The sequence below is a fragment of the Mastigoproctus giganteus genome, chromosome 1, assembly GCF_048544385.1.
Source record: "Mastigoproctus giganteus isolate SK-2022 chromosome 1, ASM4854438v1, whole genome shotgun sequence".
NCBI lineage: Eukaryota > Metazoa > Arthropoda > Arachnida > Uropygi > Thelyphonidae > Mastigoproctus > Mastigoproctus giganteus.
Genome location: NC_143575.1, coordinates 31,591,117 through 31,609,317, shown reverse-complemented (window position 1 = coordinate 31,609,317; position 18,201 = coordinate 31,591,117). Strand labels below are relative to the sequence as shown.

General features: G+C 38.3%; 1 protein-coding gene across 1 annotated transcript in view; it reads right to left on the bottom strand.

Annotated features, from left to right (window-relative positions):
• The window catches only part of LOC150090683 (tubulin monoglutamylase TTLL4-like), a 188,119-nt gene that overhangs the window by 83,401 nt on the left and 86,517 nt on the right, over positions 1-18,201 (bottom strand). The window contains exon 5 of the mRNA XM_090368609.1: positions 9,737-9,931. Within this exon, the coding sequence (XP_090224735.1) occupies positions 9,737-9,931 (195 nt within the window). The remainder of the gene's footprint in view (positions 1-9,736; positions 9,932-18,201) is intronic.

Below are 18,201 nucleotides of genomic sequence, written 5' to 3'. Positions count from 1 at the left end.
TTGAAAAGCTAAGTTCTGATTTTACACATTAGCATAATATTTAAATGAAATAAGCAAATTGTTTAATTCAATCCACCAGAGAGAAACATGAACAAACTTCCTGCATTGAAGATATTATGCCGAGAATTATCAGCTTGCTTGGCTTTTTTAGGATTGCTTTTACCAGAATTATGCAATTCAGAAGTTTTTTCTTCAGTTCATCAATTTCTTCTTTCAAAAACTTTTGGATCGTGAACTTGAATTAAATATGAGTCACTGCTACTTACTAGAGATTGCTTGTAGTGCTTTCAAATTTGCTAACTCAGAAAACTGCTCATATTACCATTTCTAATCTCTTCTTTATGCAGACTATCAAAGGTTGCCACCGTTCTACCAGTCTAGTTACACATTTAACCAAAGACAGTCAATGTATACACTCATGCTTCAAAATCATTCTTTACTTCAGTGGCATGCATTATTTGAAAATGTTTAACTTTATCTTTCCTTTTAACACCTCTTTCTAGACAGTAGTAAAATTCCAACAAAAATACCTACTTTCACAGAAAGGAATTCAAATTTTTAGCACACAAATTAATACAATGAAGAGGGCAGCCTATTAACACAAAGTGCTCAACTTCTCTTTTAATACCCTTGCTACTTCACTTTTTATGCCTACCATAACAACAGTTTTTTTTTTTTTTTTTTTTTTTTTTAAAACAGTCATCACAATGGGATATATGGGGTAAGGGTGAAACATTTGTGACCTGAATATGAAAGGGTAGTGGTACAGCATTAAAATTTGCATATTTAATGTATACTGGTATGCAAAATTTAAGGGCCAGTCAGGTTTTCACCTGTAGCTTCTCACAGGATTGGCCTGGATATGGGAAAAGCATACCAAAGGAACCTTGTGAGGTACAGAAATGATGAAGGAAACAACACCGACACAACAACGAAAACAAAACGGTACAGAGAAACTTTATTCAAAAATGACAACCTAGTATTGGCTGCCATGATACAGATGCATCACTGCCAAAGATGGAACAAAGGGAAGAGGTGGTCCTCAGTAGGAGATATGGCCACCCCTAATGTTGATGCAGGTTTTGCATCGCCTGTCCACACTTAGAACAATGTTGTTGATAAGTTCTTGAGGGAACATCATCCATTCCTCTGTCAGCACCATCTTCAGTTGGTGAACATTTTCTGGTGGGTGTGGACGTGCCGCTAGGCATCTCCCCAGAGCATCCCATATGTGTTCAGTGGGATTTCGGTCAGGGGAAACGGGCAGGTCAATCCATACGAACAATCCTCACTTTCCAAAAGCATATCACAGCTGCAGTGCGATGGGGTGTGCTGTTATCATCCCTAAACACAAACTCTAGGCCAATGGCACCTCGAAACAGACACACATGAGGAAGGATTACCTCAATACACTAGCGTGCACCGGTTACAGTACCGCCTTCCAGTATCTGGAGTTATGTACATCCATCCAAAACGCCTCCCCAGACGAGAACACCTTGACCGCCATATCGATCCCTTTCAGTGATGTTTGCAGGGTGATACTGTGATATTCTCGCCAGATTAGCTGACATCCAGAATCACTGCTGAGGCTGAATCTACTCTCATCAGTAAAGATTTTATGGTTGTAACCTTTAGAAATAGTGTTGGTCCTGGTGTGCAAAACTTAAGAGTTCCTTAAGTTTTGCACACCAGTGTATAACACTTCAAATAGTAACCAGCCAAGTTTCATGCAGTTTCAATAACGTTTTTTCAAAATTAGAGATCCTGAAGTCAACAAAGTTGTGTGAATGAGGAAAGATGGACAAAATTCAATCACTATGTAATCATCCAACATTTGGGAAAAAAGGAACTAACAGCAAAGGCAATTCGTGACAATATGGTTACAACAATGGAGGAGGATGATGTCCCTTCCCATTCCATGGTTAAAAAGTGGGCAGCAGAATTTAAATGAGGGAGGGATAACCTAGAAGATGACCCATGCTGTGGAAGACCTGCAAATTCCCATCACTCCAGAAGCTGACAAGTGTACATGATCTGGTGATCAGTGATCGATGAGCAAACAGTTCGGTACATTGCCAGCATCTTGGGAGTCTCATGTGAATAATGTGCACATTATACAATAACAGAGGTTTTCACTATAAAAAGGTGTCAGCATAATGGGTCCAGAAATTCTTGACAGCAGATAAAAAATGCACAAGCATTTTCAAGTCAAGTGAACATTTGAATTGCTTTTAAGCAGATCCAGCAAATTTCCTTGAAAGATTTGTGACAATGGATGAAAAGTGGGTCAACTGCTTTCAGCAAAAGACAAAGGACACTCCAAACAGTAGAAACACAGCTCTTATCTCACTCCAAAGAAAGCAAGTCAATTTCTTCTGGTGGCAAGGTGATGGCATCAGTTTTTTGGAATGCTGATGGAGTGTTGCTAGTAAATTACTTTCAGAAAGGCTACACCGGCATATTATGCAGACCTTGTGAGTCGTTTGCTTAAAAAGATCAATGACAGATGCCAAGTAAAACTCAGCAAAGGAGTCTTGTTCCACCAGAACAACATGCCTGCTCACAAGTCTGTCACTGCCATGGCTGCACTGAATGAGTGGCTTTCAAATCTTGGCCCATCGCCCATATTCACCAGATCTACCACAATTGGACTTATACCTATTTCCTAATTTGAAAAAATACATGGATGGCAACCATTTCCCCATTGACAGCGACTTCATCACTGGAGTGGATGCATGATGCATTCCTGGAGGTCCAAGAGAAAACTTTCTTCACAGCTGGAAGCATGCATCAGTGGCAAAAGTGTATTGACTCCAAAGGGGACTATGTTGAAAAGACCATGTTACCAGGAAAACATGGTATGCAATCATCCTAGATATGAGACTCATTAAAATAAACGCATACTCAGGCCACAAACATGTCAAACACTTCTTGTAGCATGGGATCGTAACAATCAAAAATTTATTTGCACAGAAATTGGTTTCCTGCTTTTCTTTTCTTTTACACTGACTTTTAGAGACATGGCTATTGAAATTTAGAAAATTGCAAAAATTTACAAAAATTGGAGAGATGTTTGCATAATGAATTTTAATGAATTTGAACACAAAAAAAAATTACAAAAATCACAAAAATATTTGCATTGAAAAGGCAGAATACACAAAGAGAGAGAGAGAGAGATATGAACTCCAAGCACTGATATAAGTGGCGCACTATAGCCCCAGTAGCTCGTGCGCCATTAAACCCCCATCACAACAACAACTGATATAAGTGATTGCATGACTTCAGAGTGCTGTAAATGGCTAAAAATGCATAGATTTTAGGGTGCTTATCATGGACAAAAACGACAACACATGGCTTATGCACACTTTTTTTTGGCAAAAAAATAATGCCTGAATTTATTGTACCTACATCATTAATTGAAACTTTCACTGTTAATCAAAAGCATGAGTTCCTAAACGAGTCATGTTAATTGAGAGATCACTGTATTTTAACAAATTTTTAATGAAAGTGCCATACAATATGCCTGATAGTCCACTTTGGCTCATTTTAATTTTTTTTTATGGCACCACAAATAAGCTGCACACTGGTTTTCAAAATGGTGAGTTCGAGAAAGAAGTGAAACTTATTCGAGAGAACAAGATTATTACTGTGTTGGCCAAGCTTTTTGCATCTCCAGAAAATGCTAAGTTTTTATATATATTTAGTTGTTTTATTGACTTAATTGTTATACTAAATTATTTTCTATAGGCAGCTTTATAGTCCTGGTCAAGCTCCTTGGTTTATTTGAATTTAGATAGCAATTTTGAAAGTTAATACTTAGTGTCCGTAGATCTTACCGTTCGTAACTTGAACCCATTACTTAGTATCGGTAAGGGTATCAAATCCACGTGTTACAAGTTGCAGCTCCCTGAACGAGAAGAAGTTTTTTAGCCATATTTAGCTGCTTTATTGACAATTACTATATTAAATTATTTTCTATAAGTAGCTTATAGACCCAGTCAGGCTCCTTAGTTTATCCTGAATTGAGAGAGCGAGATTTGAGAGTTAATTAATACTTAAGTGTCCGTAGAGTTACCGTTCGTAACTTTCCGCCATTGTTTTTTTTTTTTTTTTTTTTTTGATTTGGTAGTTTTTGGCGCATCGGCTTCTGTGGCCATATTGCACCTCCCAAGGTTTTTGCAGTACTTTGATCCAAGCCCGAGGCGGGAATCGAACCCGCGACCTTTGGGTTGCCGGGCAGGTACTTTACCCACTCGGCTAGCCCGGCCGGCCCTCCATTGTTATACGATACGTTATATCCCGAACTAGATAGCATAAGCTTAGTATAGTATATAATATAAAATAATATTGTCAATTAATCAGTAAAATCTATTAATCTTGTTAAACTTCATTGTCAATTAGATTGTACTTTTTAACTATATACATATAAAAACCTAGATTACAAATGTAACATAAATAATTAATACATAACTTGATAAGGAAGTTATATAAATGGAACTTGTAGATAATACTCGATACTGAAAAATATATAGCATTATAACTGTGTTGGGATACAAGTTTAGGGTTTTAATTTTGTACTGAAATTGAAATTTTATTGAAATTAAATCGAAATCATGACTCAAACCAGAGCAGCAAAGCAAAAGGCTCAAGCTAATGGGAGTGCTGTGGCTTGGGGAGAACTGAGGGGGGCAGTTGCCCTCTTAACCACAGCTTTTTAAAATGCACTGCTTGCTTGATGTTTGTGGAGCAATCGGGTATGGGACACGATATTGCATTGGGGGATGTCTTTGTGTGTGTGTGCGATGTAAGGAAATCAGGCAACAACTCAGCGTTGTTATGGGACTATAAGAGAGCTTGAAGGACAGGGGTGGATGCCCTAGAAGAATTTAAATTGAGGGGCCCCATCAAGCTCTCAGCTGTCCACATCAACGCCAGAGCTTGCACTTGGTCATCACGCAACACAGCGGCAAGGCAGAATGCGCTGGTCCCATAGGAACTAGTAATTGTTAGTGACTTCATTGTCAGGGAAATGGGGAACATGCTTTGTAAAAAAGGATAGGTGGAACAGGACCAGAGCTTGTCTGCCAGGGGCAAAGGTTGATGACGTAGAGCAGATATCATCTTTTAAGGGCACAAAAGGTGATACAGTTGAACACGTTGGCACAAATGATATTAAGAGTAGGAGACCAGCGGAATCACTTAACAAGTACAGGTCACTGTTGAGAAAAAGCTCTGAATTAGGGTTGAATTTGAAAGTGTCTGCAATTCTGCCCAGACACAATAGGAGGGAGTATATGATGAGAGCCTTGTCAATCAATTCGGCCCTGGAAAGACTGTGCAAGGCTCAAGGGGTAGAATTTTTTTCAGCCTGGTCTGTACTTGTTAACAGGAGAGACTGCTTCTATAGGGATGGGATACACTTAAATAGAAAGGGTGCAAGAATATTTGCTGATGCTATCGAGGCATCATCAGTGGGTCGGAAAACTGCTAGCTTGGGGGGATACAAGGACTAACAGATTAACAGTAGCCACTAGCAGTGGTGAAAGTGATTCTTGCATTGCTTCTATTGGAATGAGCAGCAGCCTGGTAAACAAGATGCAGGATATTTCAGAGACTACTGGGAGTCATTGTGGTACAAGTAAACACATGGGTTGTGTTAGAGTAGCTAAGAATAGGAACAGGTGCATGTATACTTGCATGTACACCAATGCTAGGAGTTTGGTAAATAAATTTGATGAATTTGAGGTATTGCTCAAAACATCAAAGGCAGATATTGTTGGGATATCAGAGATGTGGTGTCACAGATATAAGGAATGCAGAACTGGAATTTGGGGAGTACAATGTCTACAGAAAGGATAGACAGGACAGGAAGGGAGGAGGGGTTATGCTATTAGTTAAGAATCACATAAAATCCAAGGAAGTGAAGCCAGTCAACATCGATGGACAGTGCAGTGTCGAGTCAGTTTGGTGTGACATAAGCATTGGGAGATCAAAATTGAGAATAGGAGTGTGCTATAGACCTAATGACTCTGATGAGTATACTAACAAACTGTACAGGGAAATAGAGTGGGCCAGTAAATCAGAGAGTCTTATAATGGGGGATTTTAATTTCACAGATATTGACTGGAATTTGTGGTTGGTCACTCACACACTAGCAAGGCTTTTGTGGATTTATTTATTGGATGATTGTTTTCTACATCAGCATGTTCGGGAGGAATACTCTTGATCTGATTATCAGTAGTGATTCTTCATGCATTAAGAATCTGCAACTAAAGGAACCACTAGGTGGCAGTGATCACAGTGTGCTGAAGTGGAATTTACTCAAAGAAGTAACTACCATCAGGGGTAAAGGAAAGGATTTTTGCTTTCGTAAAGGTGACTATGATGGTCTGAGACTGTATTTAAATTCTATACAGTGGGATCAACTGATGACATTACCAACAGCAAATTCAAAATGGGAAGCATTCAAAGAACTTATCTTGGAAGCTACTAGGCTTTACATACCAACTAAGAAATATTGTTCAAGGTTTAGGCCTAAATGGATGTCAGATGAACTAATGAGACATATGGCAGAGAAGAAAAATGCATGGGATACATATAAATTAATGGGTGACATGGAAGCCTATGATAGATATAAGCTGGTCTTTAACCAAGCCACAAAGGAGATTAGGCAGGCAAAGGCAGATTATGAGAAATCCTTGGCAAAGGATGCAAAAAAAAAAAAAAAACAGAAAACGTTCTTTACCTATGTAAACTCAAGAAGGAAAGGGATGAATCAGATTGGTCCACTGGATATCGATGGTGCAACAGTTGAGGATCCTGCTCAGGTGGCTAACAAACTAAACGAGTATTTTGTATCTACATTCACACATGAGGAGTTATTCAGGAAAGGGAATGCCAGAGGTGAAGTAAACTCTGGCAGTGAGCTAGATGATTTTGTAATAACTCAGAGGAAAGTGAAGTAGAAATTGTTGAGGATAAACACAAAAAAGGCACCCGGGGGTGGATGGGATCTATCCAGTTATATTAAAGGAGTCAGCAAAGGAAGTAAGCAAACCATTAGCCATAATTATGATAGCTTCTTTGGAATCAGGGGAGGTACTCATAGACTGGAGATGTGCAAATGTGACCCCAATTCACAAAGGAGGATCAAAGGATGACACAAGTAATTATAGACCTGTTAGTTTGACTTCTGTTCCAGGAAAATTAATGGAGGCACTGGTTAAAGAAGCACTGCAGGATCATCTAGACAAGACATCAGTTATAGCTCGGACACAGCATGGTTTTGTTAAGGGAAAGTCTTGCCTGGCCAATTTGATTGGATACTATGATGCAGTCACAAAAGAACTGGATGCAGGGAATAACTTTGATATTATATACTTGGATCTTAGAAAGGCTTTTGATACTGTTTCGCATGGAAGACTGCTGCACAAATTGGAGCAGTGTGGCATTAGAGGCAAATTGCTGCTATGGATAAAGGGATGGTTGAGTGGGAGAAGACAGAGTGGTAATCAATGGACACTGCTCATCATGGACTAATGTTATTAGCGGAGTTCCTCAGGGTTCGGTGTTGGGTCCATTGTTGTTTTCTGTATTTATAAATGATACTGATGATGGTATATCAAGCTTAATGTCCAAATGTGCAGATGATACAGAGGTTGGCAGGATTTTTAAGGACACTACTGACACTATGCTGCTGCAACAGGATCTGGAAAGGTTGATGGTGTTTAACATTGAAGTTTAACATTGACAAATATAAAGTACTACATATGGGGAAACAGCAACCCCAGAGCAACTTATCAACTCTGTGGTACTACACTGACAGTGGTAGAGAATGAAAAGACCTGGTGGTAATTGTGCAGGAAGATATGAAGTTCTCTGGGCAGTGCAGACGGGCGGCAAAAGTAGCTCATGGTGTCTTGTCAATGATATACAGGAATTTTTCTAGCAGGGATAAGGTGATTATTCCCTTTATTAAGGCAATGGTCAGACCGCACCTTGAGTACTGTATACAGGTCTGTGTCCTCATTTCAAGAAGGATATAGAGTTGCTGCAACGAGTACAGAGAAAGGCAACCTTTGGGATCCTTCCTCTTGCTCAGAATAATCACCTGAGAGGGCATAAATTTAAATTGAGGAAAGACAGATGTAGGATGATATGCAGAAATTTGCCTTTAGCCAGCAGGTAGTTGGTTGGTGGAACAGATTTTCATCCCTTGTTGTGGAAGTTGATAGTCTAAATAAATTTAAGGCTCATCTGGACAGGTATCTCGAACAAACGGAGGGGTGAAATGGGACTGAGGGTTTTTTTTTTTTTTTTTGGCTGATGCTGAATAAGCTTGCTTTCTTGCATCGTATGCCTATACTATTGCTAATATATTTGTGGGCCAATGTGGTATATAGGTAGCCTGTATATGTGTGTATACACACAAACAATACTTATATACATTTAATTTTTGATTTGAAATAATGTGCAATCATATCACTGAAACAATGGCACAATGCCTGTATTTTTTTAATAAGACATATTTTGATGCATGCATTGACAACACTAACATGGTTTATTTAACTATAACACTAAGACAATATATTGGTGCCTAATATATTGTCCTAATACAAAACTAAATACACTGGTGTGCAAAATTTAAGGACCAGTCAGGTTTTCACCTATAGCTTCTCATAGGTGTGGTCTAGATATGTGAAAAGCATACCAAAGGAACCTTGTGAGGTACAGAAATGATGAAGGAAACAACATCGACACAACAAAGGAAACAAAATAGTACAGAGGGACTTTATTCAAAAATGTCAACATAGTATTGGCTGCCATGATACAGAGGCATCACTGCCAAAGATGGAACAAAGGGAAGAGGTGGTCCTCAGTAGGAGATATGGCCACCTCTAATGTTGATGCAGGCTTTGCATCACCTGTCCAAGAACAATGTTGCTGATAAGTTCTTGCAGTAATATAGTCCATTCCTCCGTCAGTACCATCTTCAGCTGGTGAACATTTCCTGGTGGGTGTGGAAGTGGCGCTACATCTCCCCATAACGTCCCATATGTCTTCGGTGGGATTTAGATCAGGGGAAATGGGCAGGTCAATCCATACGAACAATGTCCTCACTTTCCAAAGCATATCAATAGCTGCAGTGCAATGGGGTGTGGTATTATCATCCATAAACACGAACTCAGGGCCAATGGCACCTCAGAACAGACATACATGGGGAAGGATTACTTCAGTACAATAGCGTGCACCGGTTACAGTACCGCCTTCCAGTATCTGGAGGTGTGTACGTCTATCTAAGATAATGCCTCCCCAGACGAGAACACCTCAACCACCATATCGATCCCTTTCAGTGATGTTTACGGGGTGATACCGTGTGCCAACCTCTCGCCAGATTAGCTGATGTCCAGAATCGCTGCTGAGACAATCTACTCTCATCAGTAAAGAGTACCTTAAGTAAAGATTTTGTGGTTGTAACCTTTAGATATAGCGTTGGTCCTTAAGTTTTGCCCACCAATGTATTAGTACCTAATATATTGTCCTAAAAGAATCATGTTAATTGAGAATTAACATGACACAATACAAAACTAAATATCAGTACCTACACATCGCTGTTAGGTACTGAGATAACTGTCTTATATCTCAGTACCTAAACAGTACTGTATATTTCAAAATCAAATCAATTAATTTTATCGGATGATAATTCTGAACAGTACCACATAAACAATCAACTTACTGGTTTTACAATCCACAATTTCCTAGGTCCACAGTGTTCCCAAACTTGCCTTAACAATCTAATATCCTGTGGTAAAACAAATGTTTCAGGCTGAAATGAAAATACATCATCCCCGTGTCGAATTTGAAATTTAATATAATTCTGCCAAAGTTTATCCTTGCGTCCAAGATGAAAACTTCCAGGAAAATGATTTATCTAAATAATAAACAATTATTATCATCACCATGAAATTAGTAATATAATACAACTTTCAGCTTCTATTATATATATATTTAGGCATTTATTTATTCTCTTCCCTAATTGTTTACTAATTTGACAACAAATGACCTTATCCAATTTTACTTCATTAACTTACCTGCAGGTGCACAGACAAAAGATTACTATAATATTTAAAAATATTTATGCACAAAGAAACTTAATATCAGAACCTGGCAAAATCTTTTGATGTGCAATGATAATGCACATATTTAAGATCAGAAGTCATAATGATGTTTATAGTTTCTAGCATTAGTTTCACCTTTCAGAGAAGCATAATTTTTTTAACTTTTTATTTTTGTAATGTTAGCTGTATCTACTCTAATTTTTTTTAGAAAAATTAGAGTAAATACAGTATTTTTATAAGCAGCCTACTACAAAATAGTAGCCCTTCCCTTATGACACTGTAGCATCTTAATATCCCTGCCACCTATGGAAGCATCACTGGAGGACTTCAATTGTAAACCACTTGGGCTCTGCTATCTGATTCTATTGGATCACTGGATTACCATCAGAGCTTCCTTTAAGCTTCATTTTGAGTGTTTGGGGAAGAGAAAAAAAATCAGATGAGAACAAGAGGAGGGGAATGTGGAGAGTAGGATACTACAAGAATGTTTTTTTTTTACCAAAAATTTTTCAATAGAGAGTGCAACATTTGCAGAAGCATTATCATGGTGGAGATTGGAGAAACTATCTACCGTTTTCAAACAGTTAGTGGCATTTTTTCCTAATAGAATCTGTACTTCTTTATATGTCTATTTACCATATGACCGTATTCTGAACAAATTCATAATGAACAACACCTTTAAACATTGGAGGTAAAAAAAGCAAAACTATTTTCACAGTTGACTGAAACTTTTGAGTTTAAAACTTAAACTTGACTTAAAACTGGCCATGTCTAAGAGAAAAGTAGTACTTTTCGCTTAGACAGGGCCAGTTTTGTGACTCCCACTGGGATAAATAAAATTTTGTTTTGGGATAATAGCCAAAGCCCCATATTTTATCACCAATAACAATGCAATTAAAAGGCAAATTTTAATGACATGATGCACACTAAGACTTTCAGTCAAAATCTCTTGGTACAATCTAAAGGAGATTCTCAGTTCACCAATAATTTTTCATATGGTTAACTGCTGATCTGAAAGAATCATTTCATACACTTCAGCAACCATTTCATCACTCCTTGAAGTTGAAGGTTGATCTGAATTTTGGTTATCTTTGAGAGTTCCTCAGCCATTTTGAAACATTTTATCCACTGATAAATGACAGCCTTATTAAACAAGCATCAATAAATCAATTCTTAATATCTAGAGGATATTAAGAACTGCATTTGGTGACTTCTGCTCTGTTTTTCCCCTTTCTTCATTTGAAACATGTTCTTCAAATTTTGTATCTGTTCACTTGAAACATGTCTTGGGCTCCTGTCTCAACTGCATGTACAATTGAGACAGAAGCCCAAGATACATCTGTATTTCAACATGTACTGCTTGTTACTGGTTTGGTGGAGCAAGAAGTAGTTAGAAGCAATAATGAGGCAAATGCTTACTCATTATCTTGGGTCTTTACCCCACCTACTCTTTTGTAAATAAAATCTTTGCAATCAGACTTAATAAGTAATATAAACTGCAAAATTTATTCTTTGGCTTTTGTGCATTATATTCAAAACCATATTTTTCATGATTTTTATTATTATTATTTCTTGTATTTCACATTCAATAAGCTTACCTGTATTTAATTTAGCTCTATTAACTGCAACCCATGAAAAACTGAGTTGTATTATTTTGTTAATCTGAATCTGTTTATCTTAAGCATGATCCAAGGGATACTGCATGGAGGCTATACATTTTGTTTTCATCCCAAGTATGCACAATACTTTGCTTTGTTTTCTAAAGACTGGCACTTTCCTGATATGTGGCGATTAAAATTTTTTCCAATAGAAAACGGATGACAAAATTCTCAGTTTATATTTAAATGATATTGAAATGAGAGCTTCCTTGGACTCAGGGGAGGTACCCATAGACTGGAAATGTGCAAATGTGACCCCAATTCACAAAGGAGGATCAAAGGCTGACACAAGTAATTATAGACCTGTGAGCTTAACTTCTGTTCCAGGAAAATTAATGGAGGCACTGGTTAAAGAAGCACTGCAGGATCATTTAGACAAGACTTCAGTTATGGCTCAGACACAGCATGGTTTTGTTAAGGGGAAGTCTTGCCTGACCAACTTGATTGGATACTATGATGCAGTCACAAAAGAACTGGATGCAGGGAATAACTTTGATATTATATACTTGGATCTTAGAAAGGCTTTTGATACTGTTGCACATGGAAGACTGCTACACAAATTGGAGCAGTGTGACATTGGAGGCAAATTGCTGCTATGGATAAAGGGGTGGTTGAGGGGGAGAAGACAGAGAGTGGTAATCAATGGACACTGCTCATCGTGGACTGATGTTATTAGTGGAGTCCCTCAGGGCTCAGTGTTGGGTCCATTATTGTTTTCTGTATTTATAAATGATATTGATGATGGTATATCGGGCTTAATGTCCAAGTTTGCAGACGATACAAAGGTTGGCAGGGTTGTCAAGGACACTACTGACACTATGCTGCTGCAACAGGATCTGGAAAGGTTGAGCAGATGGGCTGAGAGGTGGCAAATGAAGTTTAACATTGACAAATGTAAAGTACTACACATGGGAAACAGCAACCCCAGAGCAACGTATCAACTCTGTAGTACTACACTGACAGTGGTAGAGAATGAAAGGGACTTGGGGGTGGTTGTGCAGGCAGATATGAAGTTCTCTGAGCAGTGCAGACGGGCTGCAAGAGTAGCTCATGGAGTATTGTCAATGATATACAGGAATTTTTCCAGCAGGGATAAGGAGGTGATTATTCCATTGTATAAGGCGATGGTCAGGCCACACCTATAGTACTGTATACAGATCTGGAGTCCTCATTTCAAGAAGGATGTAGAGCTGCTGGAATGAGTACAGAGAAGGGCAACAAGATTAGTGAATGGAACAAAGGGGTGCTCTTACGAAGAAAGGCTTAAGTTTTGCAAATTACAGTGTCTGGAGACTAGGCACCAGCGAGGTGATCTGATAGAGGTGTATAAAGCCTTGAATGGTTTAAGCATGCTCAATGCTGATGGGATTCTTCCTCTAGCTCAGAAAAATCACCTGAGAGGGCATAAATTCAAATTGAGGAAAGACGGATGTAGGATAGACGTGTGGAAATTTGCCTTTAGCCAGCGGGTGGTTGGTGGAACAGACTTCCATCCCTTGTGGTGGAGGTTGATAGCCTAAATAAGTTTAAGGCTCAGCTGGACAGGTATTTTGAACGAACAGAGGGGTGAAGTGGAAGTGGGTTTTTTTTTTTTTTTTTTTTGGCTGATGCTGCATAAGCTTGCTTTCTTGCATCAAATGCCTCTACTAATGCTAATGCTAATGATTCAATCTGCTTTCTTAGTTCTGAATGAAATTTTTCATAATTTCTTATAAAAAAATAAAGCTTTAAAAATTCAGTTACCACTGCATTATATTCTTAATTAAAAAAAAAAAATTCCCTGCAGTAAAACACAAATATAGTAATTTGTAGCTGTCTGAGATAATTTTTTACATAGCATTAGTAATGGAATTTTTAGTGGTGATTCTGCAAAATGTGTAAATTCACCATAACCATTATACAATATTGAAATAGTATAAATATCTATATCATTTATCTTATAAATTCAACCAGTTGAACATGTTAATTCTGAAAAACAAATAACAGTGTGAAAATAATATTTAAAACGACTTTATACACACAACATGACTCACCTGACCGATCTTACATGTATTTTACATGTGTGCGTGTGAGAGAAATAATTGAAAGTACACATACTATACGATATATTACACAAATACTATAACTCTGTCAATAGAAAAAACATCCATCCATTCAGAGGGTTATATTATGTGTAGTACACCATACAGCACGTGAACTTGCAGTTATCTCTCATACACACACAAGCATGTAAAATACATCAGAACACTGCTTAGAGAATCATCCAAAAGTGTTCATATCTGCCGGGCAAGCAAATGATGTATTTTAGAAGGAATAGCAGTATTATTAAAATTTATAATAGGTTTCACATTCACATATATTTTTCATCATCAAAGAATTCTTCTATTCAGGGTAATCTCACAGGATTCATAAGAAAGTGTTCCGCAGTACAAGAATTAATGAAGCCTGCTTGAAAATGTTTATCATTATATTGTGACAATACATGAAAATGGGATCCATGTCAATTTGTTGCATGATGATTTGTTGTATGACTATTCAAGTGCATGACAATTTGGGATATTCGGTGGGTGACACACACTGAACTGTAAGCAACAATTCTGTGCATGACAGTTCAGTGTATGCAACAATTCTGTGCATGTCAGTTCAGTGTAGATGACAATTTGCCGAATGACATTTCACTGTAAGTGACAATTTGGTGAATGACAATTCATGACTACGCCAATTCAGTGTATCACACAAAGATCAGAAATTAACAAAATCAATGAAGTAAAAGGTTTAGGAAACACTAGAAATTTTGGTGACTCAGAAAGGAGGAATGCAGAAATTTAGAAAAAAGAAAATAATATATTTTTTATGTATCTACAGGTAACACTCGTATAACATGGTAGTTAGGTTCCTATAAAATGTAGTGTTGTGTGAAACCGATATGGGACTAAGAAAAAGTACAAAAAGGGGGTTACATTTCAAAAGATAACAAAAATACACCATTCTAGATTTCGTGTATCTTCTGCACTCTTTAAAAAATCAGTAATCTGGTTTTGTTTGCTTTTGCTTGATAAATCTTTGTGAATTTCATCATATGGAGCTAAGCAATTTTTAAGCTCCATTTTGATCTCTGGGCTCCTTTCATTCAAGGATCTGCATTCAAAAACATAAGATTCTAATTGCTCGGCTAACTTTATGCCTTCCTGTATGCTTTTTAGTGTAAAATTTGGAAGTTTAGAATTTTCACCTGCACTATCATCCTCTTGAACTGATTTGGTTTTACCTCCGATGCCATTTCCACCAAATCTGCTTCGCCAGCCTCTTTTTCTACCAGTAATTCTTGACTGTCTTCAGTAATCTTATCTTTTTTATTTTTTTAAGAGCATTGGCAACTAAGGCCATGTTACTCTATGTATATTGAACCATCCTCAGACTAATAGCATTAGTCTGAGGATGTGTGTTGTGTCATGAGGTCCTATAAATTAGGTGTCCTGAGGTTGATTTTCTGCTTTGATGGACAAAAAACCAGTTTCTGGGAGAAAACACCATGCTACCCTCATCTGAGCCCAACTAACTCAGCCATGCTGTGAAAAGGACCCATAAAAATTTCTCCCATCATCGATGGGATTCGAAATCAGGTCTTTTCCACCCGGTGTAGGGAGGAGGACGATTCTACCAACTGTGCTACCCACGAGGGCTTCAGTAGTCATATCATCAAAACCTTCCCCCTCGTACCGAGGTAGCAAGTTCTAACGCACTGATTCCGTTTTCTGCTGGTTCAACCATATTTCCTGAATGAACTGACTGTGGCCATACATTTTTCCACACACACATTTAACGTTGACAGTTTTACTTCTTTGAGTGATAAAGCTATGATTATGATTCAGTCCACAATTGAGAAACGTTTCCATGCCTCCAGAATTTTTTTCAGCCTGGTCTGTACTTCTTAACAGGAGAGACTGCTTCTACAGGGATGGTATATACTTAAATAGAAAGGGTGCAAGAATATTTGCTGATGCTATTGAAGCAGTGTTAGGTGGGTCAGAAAACTGCTAGCTTGGAGGGATACAAGGACTAATAGATTAACAGTAGCCACTGGCAAATGTGAAAGTGATTCTTGCACTGTTCTATTGGAATGAGCAGCAGCAGCCTGGAAAACAAGATGCAGGATATTTCAGAGACTGCTGGGAGTCGCTGCAGTACAATTCAAGTCTGTCCCACCAACAAATTACCCGCTGGCTAAAGGCAAATTTCCCCACATCTATCCTACATCTGTCTTTCCTCAATCTGAATTTATGCCCACTCAGGTGATTATTCTCAGCAAGAGGGAGAATCCCATCAGCATTGAGCATGCTCAAACCATTCAAGGCTTTATACACCTCTATCAGATCACCTCGTCGGTGCCTAGTCTCCAGACACTGTAATTTGCAAAACTTAAGCCTTCCTTCGTAAGAGCAACCCTTTGTTCCATTTACTAATCTTGTTGCCCTTCTCTGTACTTGTTCCACAGCTCTACATCCTTCTTGCAATGAGGCCTCCAGACCTGTATATAGTACTCAAGGTGTGACCTGACCATTGCCTTATAAAAGGGAATAATCACCCCCTTATCCCTGCTAGAAAAATTCCTGTATATCATTGACAAGACACCATGAGCTACTCTTGCAGCCTGTCTGCACTGCTCAGAGAACTTCATATCTGCCTGCACAATTACCCCCATGTCCTTTTCATTCTCTACCACTGTCAGAGTAGTACCACAGAGTTGATACATTGCTCTGGGGTTGCTGTTTCCCATATGTAGTACTTTACATTTGTCAATGTTAAACTTCATTTGCCACCTCTCAGCCCATCTGCTCAACCTTTCCAGATCCTGTTGCAGCAGGATCTGGAAAGACTTTATACAGCATCCTTAACAACCCTGCCAACCTTTGTATAGTCTGCAAACTTGGACATTAAGCTTGATATACCATCATCAATATCATTTATAAATACAGAAAACAACAATGGACCCAACACTGAACCCTGAGGAATTCCACTAATAACATTAGTCCACGATGAGCAGTGTCCATTGATTACCACTCTGTCTTCTCCCCCTCAACCATCTCTTTATCCATAGCAGCAATTAGCCTCCAATGCCACACTGCTCCAATTTGTGCTGCAGTCTTCCATGTGCAACAGTATCAAAAGCCTTTCTAAGATCCAAATATATAATATCAAAGTTATCAAACTGCATCCAGTTCTTTTCTGACTGCATCATAGTATCCAATCAAATTGGTCAGGCAAGGCTTTCCCTTAAGAAAACCATGCTGTGTCCGAGCTATAACTGAAGTCTTGTCTAGATGATTCCGCAGTGCTTCTTTAATCAGTGCCTCCATTAATTTTCATGGAACAGAAGTTAAACTCACAGGTCTATAATTACTTGTGTTGCCCTTTGATCCTCCTTTGTGAATTGGGGTCACATTTGCACATCCCCAGTCCATGGGTACCTCCCCTGAGTCCAAAGAAGCTCTCATAATTTTGACTAAGGGTTTGCTTACTTCCTTTGCTGCCTCCTTTAATATAACTGGATAGATCCCATCCGCCCTGGGTGCCTTTTTTATGTTTATCCTCAACAATTTCTCATTCACTTTCCTCTCAGTTATTACAAAATCATCTAGCTCACTGCCAGAGTTTACTTCTCCTTCCTGATTAACTCCTCATGTGTGAATGTAAATACAAAATACTCGTTTAGTTTGTTAGCCACCTGAGCAGGATCCTCAACTGTTGAACCATCAATATCCAGTGGATCAATCTGATTCATCCCTTTCCTTCTTGAGTTTACATAGGTAAAGAACTCTTTTCTGTTTTCCTTTGCCTCCTTTGTCAAGGATTTCTCATAATCTGCCTTTGCCTGCCTAATCTCCTTTGTGACTTGGTTACAGACTAGCTTATATCTATCATAGGCTTCCATGTTACCATTAGTTTATATGTATCCCATGCATTTTTCTTCTCTGCCATATGTCTCATTAGTTCATCTGACATCCATTTTGGCCTAAACAATATTTCTTAGTTGGTATGTAAAGCCTAGTAGCTTCCAAGATAAGTTCTTTGAGTGCTTCCCATTTTGAATTTGCTGTTGGTAACATAATCAGTTGGTCCCACTGTATAGAATTTAAATACTGTCTCAGTCCATCGTAGTCGCCTTTACGGAAGCAATAACCCTTCCCTTTACCCCTAATGGTAGTTACCTCTTTGAGTAAATCCCACTTCAGCACACTGTGATCACTGCCACCTAGTGGTTCCTTTAGTTGCAGATTCTTAATGCATGAAGAATCACTACTGATAATCAGATCAAGAGTATTACTCCCTTTAGTTGCCTCCCGAACATGCTGATGTAGAAAACAATCATCCAATAAATCCATGAAAGCCTTCCTAGTGTGTGAGTGACCAAACCACAAATTCCA